At 63.3% G+C, this 15,771-nt stretch overlaps 2 protein-coding genes across 2 annotated transcripts; both read left to right on the top strand.

Annotated features, from left to right (window-relative positions):
• On the top strand, positions 1–1,242 carry LOC104309103 (oocyte zinc finger protein XlCOF6.1). Its single transcript, XM_009910369.2, has one exon. It carries the CDS (start codon positions 1–3, stop codon positions 1,240–1,242), a length of 1,242 nt encoding a protein of 413 aa, XP_009908671.2.
• Positions 1,243–7,650: 6,408 nt separating this feature from the next.
• FBL (fibrillarin) lies at positions 7,651–15,299 on the top strand. The gene is made up of 10 exons (XM_054164985.1): positions 7,651–7,666; positions 8,422–8,534; positions 9,446–9,599; positions 10,042–10,136; positions 11,069–11,239; positions 11,880–12,012; positions 12,797–12,909; positions 14,607–14,752; positions 14,988–15,007; positions 15,058–15,299. The coding sequence occupies exons 1-10, from the start codon at positions 7,651–7,653 to the stop codon at positions 15,297–15,299; spliced, it is 1,203 nt and encodes a 400-aa protein (XP_054020960.1).
• The last annotated feature ends 472 nt before the right edge of the window (positions 15,300–15,771 follow it).

Consider the following 15,771-nt stretch of genomic DNA (forward strand, 5'->3'; position numbering starts at 1 on the left):
ATGGCCTCACAGAAGGGCCCAGACAAGAGCTGGGAGAAGAGCAGTCATCCAGAGAGCAAGTTGGAGAAGCCAAAGTGCAGCCTCAATGGAGAGGAGGAGGAGGAAGAGGACAAGATGGAGGATGATGATGCTGAGAAGAATGATGACTGTGATGATGAGGAGCATGAAGAGGAGGATAATGATGAGGATGAAGGTGACCAGGGCGAGGGAAAGGAATGTGCAGAGGAGGATGAAGCCAGAGCAGGCCCTTCTGGTGCACCCAAACCTCTGAATCCGTGTCCTCAGTGTGGGCAGAGCTTCCCACCTGGCTCAGAGCCAGCGAAGCACCACTGCCCCCAGCCCGGCCCCCAGCCCTTCGTCTGTGGTGACTGCGGCAAGAGGTTCAGCAGGAGCTGTGACCTCACCCGGCACTGCCTCACCCACACTGGTGAGAAGCCCTTCACCTGTGACACCTGTGGCAAGCAGTTCAGGCAGAGGGCTCACCTGAGCCAGCACCGCCTCAGCCATACCAGCGAGAAGTCCTTCACCTGCCGGGACTGCGGCAAGCCTTTCAAGCACAGCTCCAGCCTCGCCATCCACCGCCGCAGCCACACCGGGGAGAAGCTGTTCCCCTGTGCCGAGTGCGGCAAGAGCTTCACCACCAGCTCCTTGTACATCCAGCACCAACTCATCCACAGCGGTGACAAACCCTACAGCTGCGCCGACTGCGGCAAGAGTTTCTCTCACGGCTCTGCCCTCACCCAACACCGCAGTGTGCACAGCGCTGAGAAGGCCTTCACCTGCGGGGACTGCGGCAGGAGCTTCAAACGCAGCGACAGCCTCGCCATCCACCGCCGCATCCACACCGGGGAGAAGCTGTTCCCCTGTGCCGAGTGCGGCAAGAGCTTCACCACCAGCACCTTATTCATCAACCACCAGCTCCTCCACAGCGGTGACAGGCCCTACAGCTGCGCCGACTGCGGCAAGCGCTTCAGCCGTAGCTCCCACCTCACCGAGCATCGGCAGGTGCACAGCAGAGAGAAGGCTTTCACCTGCGCCGCCTGCGGGAAGAGCTTCACCCGTAGGAGCAGTCTCGTTTACCACTGCCGCAGCCACACCGGGAAGGAGGCTTTCCCCTGCCCTGACTGCAGCAAGACCTACAGCACCCGCTCCAACCTCACCAGGCATCGCTGCAGCCACGCTGTTGGCCAGCGCACGGCGCGGGGCAGGCAAAATAAACCCACCCAGGGTCTAGCGGGGTAATCATGAGCCCCTGGAAGGGCCTTTCCAGCAGTTTGAACCCAAATCGCCTCTTTCTCCCCTGTATTTCTCAGAGGCTGGGGGCTCTGGCAGGAACAAACACCTCCAGCACCAATTAGTGCTGATGAGAGCAATTCCAGTGCTGAGTCAGTACAGCCAGAGCTGCTATTGGAGCTGGGCTGAGCTTTGCCAGGGTTTTTCTGGTTCTTTCCCCTTTCTTTGTGTCTCCCTGGGGTAAAAAAGCTCTGTCTGCTGCCCAGTTGTGTCAATAAAAATCCCACACTCACCAAAGCCTGCCTGCTTGCCTTCATCTTAGACATTTGTTCCCTGGGAGTAGGGCTGGAGCTTTGTGCCCAGCTCAGGGAGGTCAAGGGGTGGTTTCTCAGAAGAGTCGTGAGAGTGTCTTGCTAGAGGCAGTCTCAGGGGTATGTCAGAGGGGGGTTTTGGGGGGGTGTCAAGGGATTTTAGGTGTTTGGAGGGTGTCCTGAAGGGTCAAACCCCAGAACATGCCCTAGCCCAGACAGCTGTGACCTGTGTGTGTGCCCCTGGCCATGCTTGGCTATGCCCCATCCTATAGGTGCAGTTATCAGGGTTCTGTGTTAGCCAAGGGAATGAATTGTCTTGGGACAGAAGCTTCTTAGGGCACTATAGAGGTTGCACAGGGTTCTATAGAAGCTCCATAGAGCTCTATAGTGCTCTACAGAGGCTCCTTAGAGGCTCTGTAGAGGCTCCAAAGGTCTCTACAGAGGCTCCATAGGGGGCTATCAGGCTCCATGGGGCTCTTTGGGCTCCATAGTGGCTGCCTTAGGCTCTATAGAGGCTGTAGGGACTTTCCTTAGGGCCCTCTAGACACTGTGTTGTGCTCTCTACAGCCTCCATGGAGGCTATGTAAGGCTCTATAGAGGCTCAGTAGAGGCTCCATAGGGCAACTTGGGGCTCTTTAAGGCATCTTAGGGCTCTATAGAGGCTCTTAAGGAGGCACCACAGGGCATGATAGGGCTTCATAGTGCTCTGTTGAGACTCATTAGGGCTCCATAGAGGCTGTTTTGGGCTCAATGGAGCATCCATAGAGGCTCCTCAGGGCTCTATAGCAGGGGCATAGGGCTTTTTAGAGGCTTCTAGTGCTCCATAGGCCCCTAGAGAGGCTCCCAGGGGTACATAGAGTCTCCATAAGCCTCTCTAGAAGCTCCATAGGCCTCTATATCAGCTCCCAGGGGCTCTACAGAGGAGCCATAGGCTTCTGCAGAGGCTCCATAGGCCTCTAGGGAGGCTCCAATGGTCAATAGAGAGGCTCCATAGACCTCTATAGGGGCTCCAACAGTCAATATAGAGGTTCCATTGGCCTCCATATAGGTTGCCACAGGCTACACAGAGGATCCATAGGCCTCTAGAGAGGCTCCAATGGCCAATAGAGAGGCTCCTTAGGCCTCCATAGAGACTCCCAAGGGCTCTACAGAGGCTGCCATGGTCTACAGAGAGGCCTCAATGGTCCATGTAGAGGCTCCCTAGACCTCTAGAGAGGCTCCCATGGTCAATAGAGAGGCTCCATAGGCCTCTGGAGAGCCTCCCACAGGCTCTATGGATGCTCCCAGTTGCTCATTATGGGCTCCATAGGCCCCTACAGAGGCACCCACAGGCCTATAGAGTCTCCATAGGCTTCTGTAGAAGCTCCATAGGCCTCTAGAGAGGCTCCCATGGTCCATACAGAGGTTTCTCAGGCATCCACTGAGATTCCCAAGGGTTCTGCAGAGGCTCCAGAGGCCTCTACAGTGGCAACCACGGTCTATCTAGAGGCTCCATCAGCCCCTCTAGAGGCTGAACAGGCCGTTGTAGAGGCTCCAATGGTCACTTTATATAGGTTGCTTAGGCCTCCATAGCGACTCCCAAGGGCTCTACAGAGGCTGCATAGGCCTCTGGAGAGGCTGCCATGGTCTATATAGAGGCTCCATAGACCTCCAGAGAGGCTCCAACTGTCAATAGAGAGGTTCCTTAGGCCTCCCCAGAAGCTCCATAGGTCTCTAGAGAGGCTCCCACGGGCTCTAGAGAGGCTCACATTAGTTCAATTTGGGCTCCCTATGCCACTCTAGAGGCTCCCATGGTGTATACAGAGGCTCCAGAGGCCTCTAGGAAGACTCCCATGGTCTCTACAGAGGCGCCATAGTCTTCTCTTGAGGCTCCATAGGCCTCTACAGAGGCAGCCATGGTCTATCTAGAGGCTCCATCAGCCTCTGTAGAGGCTGCACAGGCCTCCATAAGGCTCTATAGAGGTTCCATAGGCTTCTATAGAGGCTCCCATGGGCCCCACAGAGGCACCACAGGCTTCTGTAGAGGCTCCATAGGCCTCTAGAGAGGCTCTCAGTGTCTATATAGAGGCTGCATCGGCCTCTGTAGTGGCTGCCATGGTCTGCATAGAGGCTCCAACAGTCACTATAGAGGCTCCATAGACCTCTAAAGAGGCTCCAACTGTCAATAGAGAGGTTCCATAGGCCTCCCTAGAGGCTTCCTTGGGCTCTTCAGAAGCTCCATAGGCCTCCCTAGAGGCTCCCAGGGGCTCTTTAGAGGCTCCATAGGCCTCCCTAGAGGCTCCCATGGGCTCTATAGACTATTGTCTCAATAGGGGCTCCATAGGCCACTACAGAGGCTCCCAAGGTCTATACAGAGGCTTCCATGGTTTATACAGAGGCTCCATAGGCCTCTGTAGAGGCTCCCACAGGTCTGTAGAGTCTTCTTGAGGCTCTATAGAGGCTCTTTAGGCCTCTAGAGAGGTTCCTATGGGTCCATAGAGTCTCCTTAAGGCTCTAGAGAGGCTCCTTAGGCCTCTAGAGAGGCTCCCACAGGTCTATAGAGTCTTCTTAAGGCTCTAGAGAGGCTCCCACAGGTCTATAGAGTCTCCTTAAGGCTCTAGAGAGGCTCCATAGGCCTCTAGAGAGGCTCCCAAGAGTCTATAGAGTCTCCTTAAGGCTCTAGAGAGGCTCCCACAGGTCTATGCAGAGGCTCCCATGGTTTATGTGGAGGCTCCATAGGCCTCTATAGAGACTCCCACAGTCTATACAGAGGCTACACTGGCCTCTGTAGAGCCTATAATGGTCAATGTAATGGCTCCAGAGGCCTCCAGGGAGGTTCCATAGGACACTAAAGAGGGTCCATTCGCCTCTATAGAGGCTCCACAGGCCTCTATAGAGGCAACCACATTGTATATAGAGGCTCCATTGGCCTCTGTGGAGTCTCCATCAGCCTCTAGAGGGGCTCCATTGCCCCGTATGGAGGCTCCATAGGGCTCTGTAGGGGCTGCATGGGGCTCTATGGAGGCTCCATAGGGCATGCTAGGGCTTTGTAGTGCCCTATTGAAGCTCCTGAGTGCTCCACAGAGGCTGGTTTGGGCTCTATATAGCATCTAGAGAGGCTCTTTAGGAGTCTATAGCAGGTCCATAGGGCTTTTTAGAGGCTCATAGTGCTCCACATGGGCCTGCAGAGGCTCTCTTGGGCTAGGCTCGGCTGGGCTAGGCAAGGTGATGCCAGGGTGGGGTAGGCAAGCCCAGGCTAGGGTGGGGTAGGTTCTATATGGGTCCATAGACATCTATAGAGGATCCACAGGGCTACAGAGATTCTATAGAGGCTCCTTTGGGATCTCTAAAGGCTGCTTTGAGCTCTGTGCAGGCTCTATAGAGGCTGCATTGGGCTCTATAGAGGCTCCATAGGCTCTGTAAGGTTCAATAGTGGATCCTTAGGGATCCATAGGTTTCTATAGAGGCTCCATAGGGCTCCTTAGAGGCTCCATGGGGCTCTATAGAGGCTCCATAGGGCTCCTTAGAGGCTCCATGGGGCTCTATAGAGGCTCCATAGAGCTCCATAGGGCATCTTAGAGGCTCCATAGAGCTCCACAGGGCTCTACAGAGGCTCCATAGGGCATCTTAGAGGCTCCATAGAGCTCCATAGGGCTCTACAGAGGCTCCATAGGGCATCTTAGAGGCTCCACAGAGCTCCATAGGGCTCTACAGAGGCTGTGTTTCAAACACACAGCATCACCAAGGCTGGAAGAGACCTCCAAGGTCACCAAGCCCAACCTGGCACCACAGACCTCATGACCACACCATGGCTCCAGGTGCTACATCCAATCCTCTCTTGAACACCCCCAGGGCTGGGGACTCCACCACCTCCCTGGGCAGCACATCCCAATGGCCAACAACTCTCTCTGGGAAGAACTTTCTCCTCACCTCCAGCCCAAACCTCCCCTGGCACAGCTTGAGACTGTGTCCTCTTGTTCTGGTGCTGCTTGCCTGGGAGAAGAGACCAACCCCCACCTGGCTACAACCTCCCTGCAGGGAGTTGCAGAGACCAAGGTCTCCCCTGAGCCTCCTCTCCTCCAGGCTAAGCGACCCCAGCTCCCTCAGCCTCTCCTCACAGGGCTGTGCTCAAGGCCTCTCCCCAGCCTTGTTGCCCTTCTCTGGACACCTTCAAGTCTCTCAATGTCCTTCCTAAACTGAGGGGCCCAGAACTGGACACAGTACTCAAGGTGCGGCCTAACCAGTGCTGAGCACAGGGCACAATGACCTCCCTGCTCCTGCTGGCCACACTGTTCCTGATGCAGGCCAGGATGCCATTGGCCCTCTTGGCCCCCTGGGCACACTGCTGGCTCCTGTTCAGCCTACTATCAATCAGCACTCCTAGGTCCCTCTTTGCCTGGCTGCTCTCAGCCACTCTGCCCCCAGCCTGTAGCTCTGCCTGGGGTTGCTGTGGCCACAGGGCAGCCCCTGGCACTTGGGCTGGGTGAATGCCATCCTGCTGCAGCCTGCATGTACTGATGTGTGCTTAAGCTGAAGCTTCAACAGCTGCTGTGTGTGGTGGAATACAACTGTGGATCACAGGATCAACCAGGTTGGAAAAGACCTCAGAGATCATCAAGTCCAACCTAACACCTCCTGACAACCAAACCACGGCTCCAAGGGCCACATCCAAGCCTCTCCTGGGCACTTCCAGGGACGGTGACTCCAGCACCCGCTGGGCAGCACATCCCAGTGGCCATTCCCGCAGCCAGCAGTGCTGGGCCCTGAGAGAGCTCTCTGCTGTCTGGCTCAGCAAGATTTCCCCAGCTGTGTGCAGGGGGAGGGGGGATCTGCAGACAGGTTCACAGCATCACAGAAACATTCAGGGTGGAAAAGAGCCTCAGGATGGCCAAGTCCAGCCCAGAGCCCTGCTCTGTAAAGCTCAGCAGCAGCACATTTGCAGATGACACCAAGCTGGGGGCAGGAGTTGATCTGCTGGAGGGCAGAGAGGCTCTGCAGAGGGACCTGGACAGGCTGGACAGATTGGCAGAGGCCAAGGGCAGGAGATTGAACACATCCAAGTGCCAGGTGCTGCACTTTGGTCACAGCAACCCCAGGCAGTGCCACAGGCTGGGGGCAGAGTGGCTGAGAGCAGCCAGGCAGAGAGGGACCTGGGGGTGCTGGTCGATGGTAGGCTGAACATGAGCCTGCAGTGTGCCCAGGCAGCCAGGAGGGCCAATGGCATCCTGGCCTGCATCAGGAACAGTGTGGCCAGCAGGAGCAGGGAGGTCATTCTGCCCCTGCACACTGCACTGGTTAGGCCATGCCTCGAGTCCTGTGTCCAGTTCTGGGCTCCTCAGTTTAGGAAAGATGTTGAGCTGCTGGAAGGTGTCCAGAGAAGGGCAACAAAGCTGGGGAGGGGTCTGGAGCACAGCCCTGTGAGGAGAGGCTGAGGGAGCTGGGGTTGCTTAGCCTGGAGAAGAGGAGGCTCAGGGGAGACCTTATTGTTCTCTACAACTACCTGAAGGGAGGTTGTAGCCAGGTGGGGGTTGGTCTCTTCTCTCAGGCAAGCAGCACCAGAACAAGAGGACACAGTCTCAGGCTGCACCAGGGGAGGTTTAGGTTGGAGGTGAGGAGTTCTACACAGAGAGAGTGATTGCCCATTGGAATGGGCTGCCTGGGGAGGTGGTGGAGTCACCATCCCTGGAGGTGTTCAGGAGTGTTGATGGGGTGCTTGGTGCCATGGGTTAGCTGCTTGGGTGGGTTGGACGGGTTGGACACAATGATCTCGAAGGTCTCTTCTAACCTGGTGTATTCTGTGTATCCCTCGGACCCTGCCCCCGGCAGCTTGCTGTGCGCTGAGCTCTTCCTCCGCCTCCTGCTCTGCGTCGCCTTGGTGGCTGCTGCGGGGGGGGGAGGGAGTGTGTGGGGCTGGGGAGGGGATCCTGGGGGGGGGTAATGGGAGTCCCGGGGGGCAGGGTTGTGTCCTGGAGCCTGGGGGGGGGGGGTGTGCGGGGCCGGGGGGGCCGGGAGGGTCGGCGGGGCGCGGCGGGGCGCGCAGGGCTGGCGCGGTAGGAGCTGGGGGAACCTGCGTGTGGCTGCGGTGTGGGGAGGGGTCGTGAGGCTTGCAGGGGGCATTCCCGGGGCGATGAGCGCGGGGGCTGGCGGGGGGTCGGTGCAGTGGATGGTGCTGTCGCCTCTTGTCTAACCCGAGAAACAGCAAACCCTTCCCCCCCGGCCATGCAAACTGAGCGGCGCTTGGACATCCTGAGGGGAAGAGCAGAATCAGGAGCGGCTCCCGAGGGCTCCTGGGGCTCCGTGGATGAGCTTCAGGAGCTGCCAGGAGACTGAGGAAACCCCTGCAGAAGCCTAAGCCAGGAGCAAAGCCCGAAGCGCCTCGAAACCCGGGCTGGCGCCGCCGGGGGCGGTCGCTGCCGAAGCCTCCGCGTTAGGGCAGCTGGCTGCAGGCACAGGCAGAGCGCAGGGCGGCAAACCCCGGCTCGGGCTTGCGAGGCAGAGAGGCCAGGCCCGGAGCGCAGCCCCCGGGCAGGCAGACCCTGGCCCCCACGCGTGGCTCCGCGGCTGCAGGGAGCTGCGCTCTGTGCGACGCTGAGCGAGGGGCAGGGGGCGGCAGCCTCCCCGGAGCCGTGCGGGCAGCCCGCGCGGCCCCCTCGGGGGCTGAGGCCGGGGTCCTCCTCCCGGGCTCCGGCGGCAGATGAAAGCCTTTGGTCCTCTCGATGCCGGCCAGCCTTGCCGCTGCCCGCCGCCAGCGCCGCCCCGCAGCCGCCGCCGCCGCCGCCGCCGCCTCCCCGCCGGCCCCCGCCGCCGCCTGGCCACGCCCCGCCGCCGCCGCTCTCGGCTCCCATTGGCCCGTGGCCAGGCGCCGGGGGAGGCGCTGCCGGCTCTGCCCTCCCCTCAGCGCTTCCGCCCGGCCTGGGGCGCGGGCGTGACGTCAAAGGGGAGGGGCTTCCGGCCTGGCGCCCGGGAGGGGGCGGGGTCTGCGGCGGCTTCCGGTTCCGGCAGCGCCGAAGCGTTTGGGGCCGCGTGGAGCAGCAGCGATGAGGCCAGGTGGGGAGCGGGGGGGACCGGGAGGGACCAGGAGGGACTGGGGGCGGACTGGGATGGGCTGGGGGGACTGGGAGCGACTGGGAGGGGACTGGGAGCAGGAGTGGGAGGGACTGGGATGGGCTGGGGGGACTGGGATGGGCTGGGGGGGACTGGGAGCGACTGGGAACTGGCGGGGGGGACTGGGAGCGACTGGGGGGGACTGGGATGGTCGTGGGGGGACTGGGAGCGACTGGAGGGGGACTGGGAGCAGGAGTGGGAGGGACTGGGATGGGCTGGGGGGGACTGGAGTGGGACTGGGGGGGCCTGGGCTGAGCTGGGAGGCCCTGGGCTGCTGCTGGAGCCAACCTGGTTCAAACTGGGAGCTGGGGGGGGGGCGTCACTGGGACCCCCCCGGCGCCCCCAGCCTGAGCCCAGCTCCCCTGGCAGGGTTCAGCCCCCGGGGGGGGCGCGGCGGCGGCGGCGGCAGAGGAGGCTTCAGGGGGGGCCGAGGTGAGAGGAGACCTCCCCCAGAGACCCCCAGGGGGGGCAGGCTGGGCTGGGGGCTCCCCTGCCCCCCAGCCCCTGCCCCCCTGCCCCCTGGCCCCCAGTCCCTTGCCACTGCCCAACTGCCCCCCTGCCCCCCAACCCCTGCCCACTGCCCCCCTGCCCAGCCCTCTCCCCTTCCCCTCCCAGCACTCCCCAGTCCCCTCCCCTCTCCCTCTCCCCTCCCAACACCTCCCAGTCCCCCCCAGTCTCTCCCACACACCCCCAGTCCCCTCTCCCCTCCCCCTTCCTATCCCCTCCCAGCACTCCCCAGCACTCCCCCTCCCCCTCTCCCCCCCTCCCCTCTCCCCCTTTCCCCCCTCCCCCCTCACCCCTCTGCCTCTCTCCCGCAGGTGGCTTCCAGCCCCGGGGGGGTCCCCGGGGGGGGGGGTGGGGGGGGAGGGGCGGGGGGGGGGCCCGGCCGGGGGGGGCCCCGCGGGGGCCGGGGGGGCAGAGGAGGCTTCAGGGGGGGCAAGAAAGTCACAGTGGAGCCCCACAGGCACGAAGGTAACTGGAGAGGGACAGGGGGGGGTTGGGGGCTACTGGGGGGCACTGGGAGGGGGTTGGAGGTTACTGGGAGGGGGCTGGGGGTTACTGGGGGGCACTGGGAGTGGGCTGGGGGGCACTGGGAGGGGGTTGGGGGTTGCTGGGAGGCACTGGGAGGGGGTTAGGGGTTGCTGGGGGGCACTGGGAGGGGTTGGGGGTTACTGGGAGGCACTGGGAGGGGGCTGGGGGTTACTGGGAGGCACTGGGAGGGGGCTGGGGGTTACTGGGAGGCACTGGGAGGGGGTTAGGGGTTGCTGGGGGGCACTGGGAGGGCACTGGGAGGGGGCTGGGGGTTACTGGGGGGCACTGGGAGGGCATTAGGGGTTGCTGGGGGGCACTGGGAGGGGGTTAGGGGTTACTGGGGGGCACTGGGGGCTAACTGGGGGGCACTGGTGTGGGCCAGGGGTGTTCATCTGCAGGGGCAAGGAAGATGCTTTGGTGACCAAGAACCTGGTGCCAGGGGAGGCTGTGTATGGGGAGAAGAGAATCAGTGTGGAGGTGAGGGGGGCACTGGGGGGCACTGGGAGCCGCACTGGGATGGCACTGAGGGGGCTGGGGGGGCACTGGGAGCCACACTCACTGGGGGCACTGGGATGGCACTGAGGGGCCTGGGGGGCACTGGGATGGCACTGGGAAGGCACTGAGGGGCCTGGGGGGGCACTGAGGGGCCTGGGGGGGCACTGGGGTGGCACTGAGGGGCCTGGGGTGGCACTGGGAAGGCACTAAGGGGCCTGGGGGGGCACTGGGATGGCACTGAAGGGCCTGGGGGGCACTGGGAAGGCACTGAGGGGGCTGGGATGGCACTGGGGGGGCACTGGGAAGGCACTGAGGGGCCTGGGGGGGGCACTGGGGTGGAACTAAGGGGCCTGGGGGGGCACTGGGATGGCACTGAATGGCCTGGGGGGCACTGGGAAGGCACTGAGGGGGCTGGGATGGCACTGGGGGGGCACTGGGAAGGCACTGAGGGGCCTGGGGGGGGCACTGGGGTGGAACTAAGGGGCCTGGGGTGGCACTGGGAAGGCACTAAGAGGCCTGGGGGGGCACTGGGGTGGCACTGGGATGGCACTAAGAGGCCTGGGGGGGCACTGGGATGGCACTGGGAAGACACTGAGGGGCCTGGGGGGGCACTGGGAAGGCACTAAGAGGCCTGGGGGGGCACTGGGGTGGCACTGGGAAGACACTGAGGGGCCTGGGGGGGCACTGGGAAGGCACTAAGAGGCCTGGGGGGGCACTGGGGTGGCACTGGGAAGACACTGAGGGGCCTGGGGGGGCACTGGGATGGCACTAAGGGGCACTGGGAAGGCACTGAGGGGCCTGGGGGGCACTGGGGTGGCACTGAGGGGCCTGGGAGGGCACTGAGGGGCCTGGGGGGGGCACTGGGGGTGCTGTGCCCTGAGCTGTGCCCCCCTCCCTCCCTCCCCTGGTGGCAGGAGGGCGATGCCAAGGTGGAGTACAGGGCCTGGAACCCCTTCCGGTCGAAGCTGGCAGCTGCCATCCTGGGGGGCATCGACCAGATCCACATCCGGCCGGGGGCCAGGGTGCTGTACCTGGGCGCCGCCTCGGGCACCACTGTCTCCCACGTCTCAGACATCGTCGGCTCGGTCAGGGCGGCCTCCCCGAGGGGGCACGGCGGGGAGGGGGCACAGGGGGAGAGGGCAGCAAGGGGAGGGGGCCCAGAGCACCCAGGGGAGCCTCCCTGAGGGGTCTGGGGGCAAGGGGGAGCTGCCTGGGGAGGTGGAGGGCACCCAGAGGGTTCCTCCTGGGTGGGCACAGGGGCAGGGGGTACCACCCTGAGGGGGCACAGGGGGAGAGGGGACCCGGGGGAATCTCCCTGAGGGGGCCCAGGGGGTGAGGGGACCCAGGGAAACCTCTCCTGAGGGGGCTGGGGGCAAGGGGTAGCTGCCTGGGGGGGCACTGGGGCAAGGGGCAGCTGCCTGGGGGGGCACAGGGGCAAGGGGCAGCTCCCTGAGGGGGTGGAGGGTACCCAGAGGGTACCTCCTGGACAGGCACAGGGGCAGGGGGTACCACCTTGAGGGGGCACAGGGGGAGAGGGCAGCAAGGGGAGGGGGCCCAGGGGCAGAGGGTACCCAGGGGAGCCTCCCTGAGGGGGCTGGGGGCAAGGGGGAGCTGCCTGGGGGGGGCACAGGGGCAGCTGCCTGCCCCTGGGGGCTCTCTGTAGCAGCCTGGGGGCGCTCTGCAGCCTGGGGGCGCTGATGGGCGTGGCCTCTCCCCTCCCCCCAGGAGGGCGTGGTCTACGCGGTGGAGTTCTCGCACCGCTCGGGCCGGGACCTGCTGGGCGTGGCCAAGCGCAGGACCAACATCGTGCCGGTGATCGAGGACGCGCGGCACCCCCACAAGTACCGCATGCTGATTGGTCAGTGCCCGGGGCGGGGCCGGGGCGGGGCTCAGGAGGGTTCTGGTGGCCACCAGAAGGTCCTAGGGGGTCCTGGGGATGGTTTGGGTGCCTGGGAGGAGGTCCTGGAGGCATCTCAGGAGGGTCCTTGGGTGCTGGAGGGGTCTCAGGTGGCTTTGGTGGACCTGTGGTGGCCACCAGGAGGTCCTGGAGGTGGTTTAGGTGGTTGGGAGGAGGGCCTGGAGGCATCTCAGGGGGGTCCTTGGGTCTTGGAGGGGTCTCAGGAGGGTTCTGATGGCCACCAGAAGGTCCTGGAGGTGGTTTGGGTGCTTGGGAGGAGGTCCTGGAGGGGTCTCAGGAGGGTCCTTGGGTCTTGGAGGGGTCTCAGGTGGCTTTGATGGACCTGTGGTGGCCACCAGGAGGCCTTTGATGGCTAGCAGAAGGCCCTGGAGGTGGTTTGGCTGCTTGGGAGGAGGCCCTGGAGGGGTCTCAGGAGGGTCCTTGGCTACTGAAGGTGTCTCAGGTGGCTTCTGGTGCTCCTCTGGTTGGCCTTGTGGTGCCTGGCCAGAGGTGGAGACCACCTTGATGGCCCCAGGTGGCCCTGGAGAAGCCTCTGGGCCTCTCCTTGACTTCCTTGGGGCCCTCCAGGAGGCCTCTGGGTGAGGTTCCTCAGGGGCTGGGGTGGCCCCGGGGCGGCCTCTGGGAGCTGTTCTGGAGCCTGGGGCCCGGTCTGGGTGGGGAGCTGGGCTGGGGGGTCCCTGTGGGGGTGGCTGGGGGTCCCAGCCCGCTGTGGGGTCCCCCCCAGGCATGGTGGATGTGATCTTCGCCGACGTGGCCCAGCCGGACCAGACGCGCATCGTGGCCCTCAACGCCCACAACTTCCTGCGCAACGGAGGTCACTTCCTCATCTCCATCAAGGTGCCACAGGGGGGCGCCAGCGGGGGCAGGGGGCACCAGCAGGGACCGGCAGAGACCACTCAGGGGCAGTAGGAACCAGTAGGGGGCAGTAGGGACCAGTAGTGGGCAGCAGAGAGCAGCATGGATCAGTATAGACCAATATAAACCAGTATGGACCACTAGGGAACAGCAGAGAGCAGTAGGGGTCAGTATAGACCAACATAAAGCAGTACGGACCACTGGGGGGCAGCAGGGAGCAGGAGGAAGCAGCAGGGGCAGGGGGCACCGGGGGGGCAGCAGGGACCACTAAGGGGCAGTAGGGGGCAGTAGAGAGTAGCAGGGAGCAGCATGGATCAGTATAGACCAATATAAACCAGTATGGACCACTAGGGAACAGCAGAGAGCAGTAGGGGTCAGTATAGACCAACATAAAGCAGTACGGACCACTAGGGGGCAGCAGGGAGCAGGAGGAAGCAGCAGGGGGCACTGGGGGGGCAGCAGGGACCACTAAGGGGCAGTAGAGAGTAGCAGGGAGCAGCATGGATCAGTATAGACCAATATAAACCAGTATGGACCACTAGGGGGCAACAGCAGGGGGCAGGGGGCAGCAGTGGGGGACAGGAGGCACCAGCAGGGGCAGGAGGCACCAGCAGGGGGCAGGAGGCAGCAGTGGGGGGTAGCAGGGACCAGCAGAGACCACTAAGGGGCAGTAGGGGGCAGTAGAGAGCAGCAGGGAGCAGCATGGATCAGTACAGGCCGGTATGAACCAGCAGGGAGCGGTAAGGCTTGGGGGGACATAGGGGGCACTAGAGAGCAGCAGGGGGCAGTAGAGACTAGTATAAACCAGTGTGGACCACTAGGGGGCAGCAGGGAGCTATAGAGACCAGCACGGGGGAAGCAGGGAGCAGTGAGCCCCGCAGGGTCCAGCCCAGTAAGACACAGTAGGAGGTCTATGGCTCTCAGTAAGGTCCAGTCCAAAGTGCCAGTCCAGCCCAGTAAGACCCAGTCCAGTCCACTGAAGCCTAGCAGGAGGTCCCTGGCTCCCAGTCCAGCCTAGTAAGGCCTAGCAGGAGGTCTTCGGCTCTCAGTAAGACTCAGTCCAGACCAGTAGGATCCAGTTCAGCCCAGTCCAAAGTGCCAGTCCGGCCCATTGAAGCCCAGTAGGAGGTCTCTGGCTCCCAGCAAAACCCAATCCAGCCCAGTAGGACCCAGTCCAGCCTGGTAAGGCCCCACAGGGGGTCCCTGGCTTCCAGTAAGGCCCAGCCCAGCACGGCGAGGCCCAGCCCAGTGCAGTGAGGCCCAGCCCAGCGCGGCGAGGCCCAGCCCAGCGCGGCGAGGCCCAGCCCAGCGCGGCGAGGCCCAGCCCAGTGCAGTGAGGCCCAGCCCAGCGCGGCGAGGCCCAGCCCAGCGCGGCGAGGCCCAGCCCAGCGCGGCGAGGCCCAGCCCAGTGCAGTGAGGCCCAGCCCAGCGCGGCGAGGCCCAGCCCAGCGCGGCGAGGCCCAGCCCAGCACGGCGAGGCCCAGCCCAGTGCAGTGAGGCCCAGCCCAGCACGGCGAGGCCCAGCCCAGTGCAGTGAGGCCCAGCCCAGCACGGCGAGGCCCAGCCCAGCGCGGCGAGGCCCAGCCCAGCGCGGCGAGGCCCAGCCCAGCGCGGCGAGGCCCAGCCCAGCGCGGCGAGGCCCAGCTCAGCGCGGTAAGGCCCCGGTGTGCCCCGGGCAGGCCAACTGCATCGACTCGACGGCGCCGGCCGAGGCTGTGTTCGCTGGGGAGGTGAAGAAGATGACAGCAGAGAGGATGAAGCCCCAGGAGCAGCTCACCCTGGAGCCCTACGAGAGAGACCACGCCGTGGTGGTTGGCGTGTACAGGTGAGGCACTGGGGGGGAGAGGGAGGGACTGGGAGGGGACTGGGTGAGACTGGGAGGGGACAGGGAGGGACTGGGAGGGGACAGGGAGGGACTGGGAGGGGTTAGGAGGGACTGGGAGGGGACTGGGAGAAATTGGGAGGGGTTGTGACTGGGAGCGGCCTGGGGCCACACTAGTCCATACTGGGAGGCCTCTGGGCCCATTCTGGTCCGGACCGGTCCGTACTGGTCCGTACAGGTCGGTACCGGTCCGTACAGGTCCGTATTGGTCGGCACCAGTCTGTACCAGTCTGTACCGGTCCGTACAGGTCCATATTGGTCGGCACCGGTCCGTACCGGTCTGTACCGGTCCATATTGGTCGGCACCGGTCTGTACTGGTCTGACTCCAGTTCCCCCTCCCCACCCCCAGACCTGCCCCCAAGCAGAAGTGAAGCTGCTGGGGGCTCACTTCCGGTGTGCCTCGCCCGGACCAGAAGTAGCTCGGGGCCCAGCCGCAGGAGCTCGTGGAAGCCGGACCGGAAGTGGGCGGGGCTTGGGCCAGAAGTGTGATCGCCTCCCTAAGGCTCTGCCCCCGCACAGCTGGGGGCAGGTTCGGGGGAGGGGTAGGGGGGGGAAGGTTCCTTCTTATGGCAATAAAAGGGTAAAAAGTGGCTCCTGGCTGTGGGGCCTTAATGAGGAGAGATTAATTAAGGGGGGGGTGATTAATTAAGCCACTGGGGGTAATTAAGCTCTCCTCAGGTTGGGGGGTGGGGTGCTGGTAATTAGGTGGGGTGAGAGGGGGGATTTGAGTAAGGGAGAAGGGGTGGTTGAGGGGAGTAATTAAGGCCCCGGGGGGGGGGAGCTAATTAGTGCCCTAAGTGGGGTAATTAAGCCCCTTGGAGGGCTAACTAATACCCTAGATGGGTCATTAAGCCCCTGGGAGGGCTAATTAAGCCTCTGGGAGAGGGTAATTCATGCCCTAGATGGCTAATTAAGCCCCTTGGAGGGCTACTTAAGCCTCTTGGAGGGGGTAATTAATGCC

Source organism: Dryobates pubescens, chromosome 11, assembly GCF_014839835.1.
Source record: "Dryobates pubescens isolate bDryPub1 chromosome 11, bDryPub1.pri, whole genome shotgun sequence".
NCBI lineage: Eukaryota > Metazoa > Chordata > Aves > Piciformes > Picidae > Dryobates > Dryobates pubescens.

Excerpts from the sequence above, each read along its gene's own strand:
- LOC104309103 (XM_009910369.2), top strand. The coding sequence starts at position 1 with ATGGCCTCACAGAAGGGCCCAGACAAGAGCTGGGAGAAGAGCAGTCAT.
- FBL (XM_054164985.1), top strand. Across the intron at positions 10,137-11,068 it reads AGAAGAGAATCAGTGTGGAG|GAGGGCGATGCCAAGGTGGA; the intron begins GTGAGGGGGGCA and ends CCCTGGTGGCAG. Across the intron at positions 14,753-14,987 it reads GTGGTGGTTGGCGTGTACAG|GTCGGTACCGGTCCGTACAG; the intron begins GTGAGGCACTGG and ends TGGTCCGTACAG.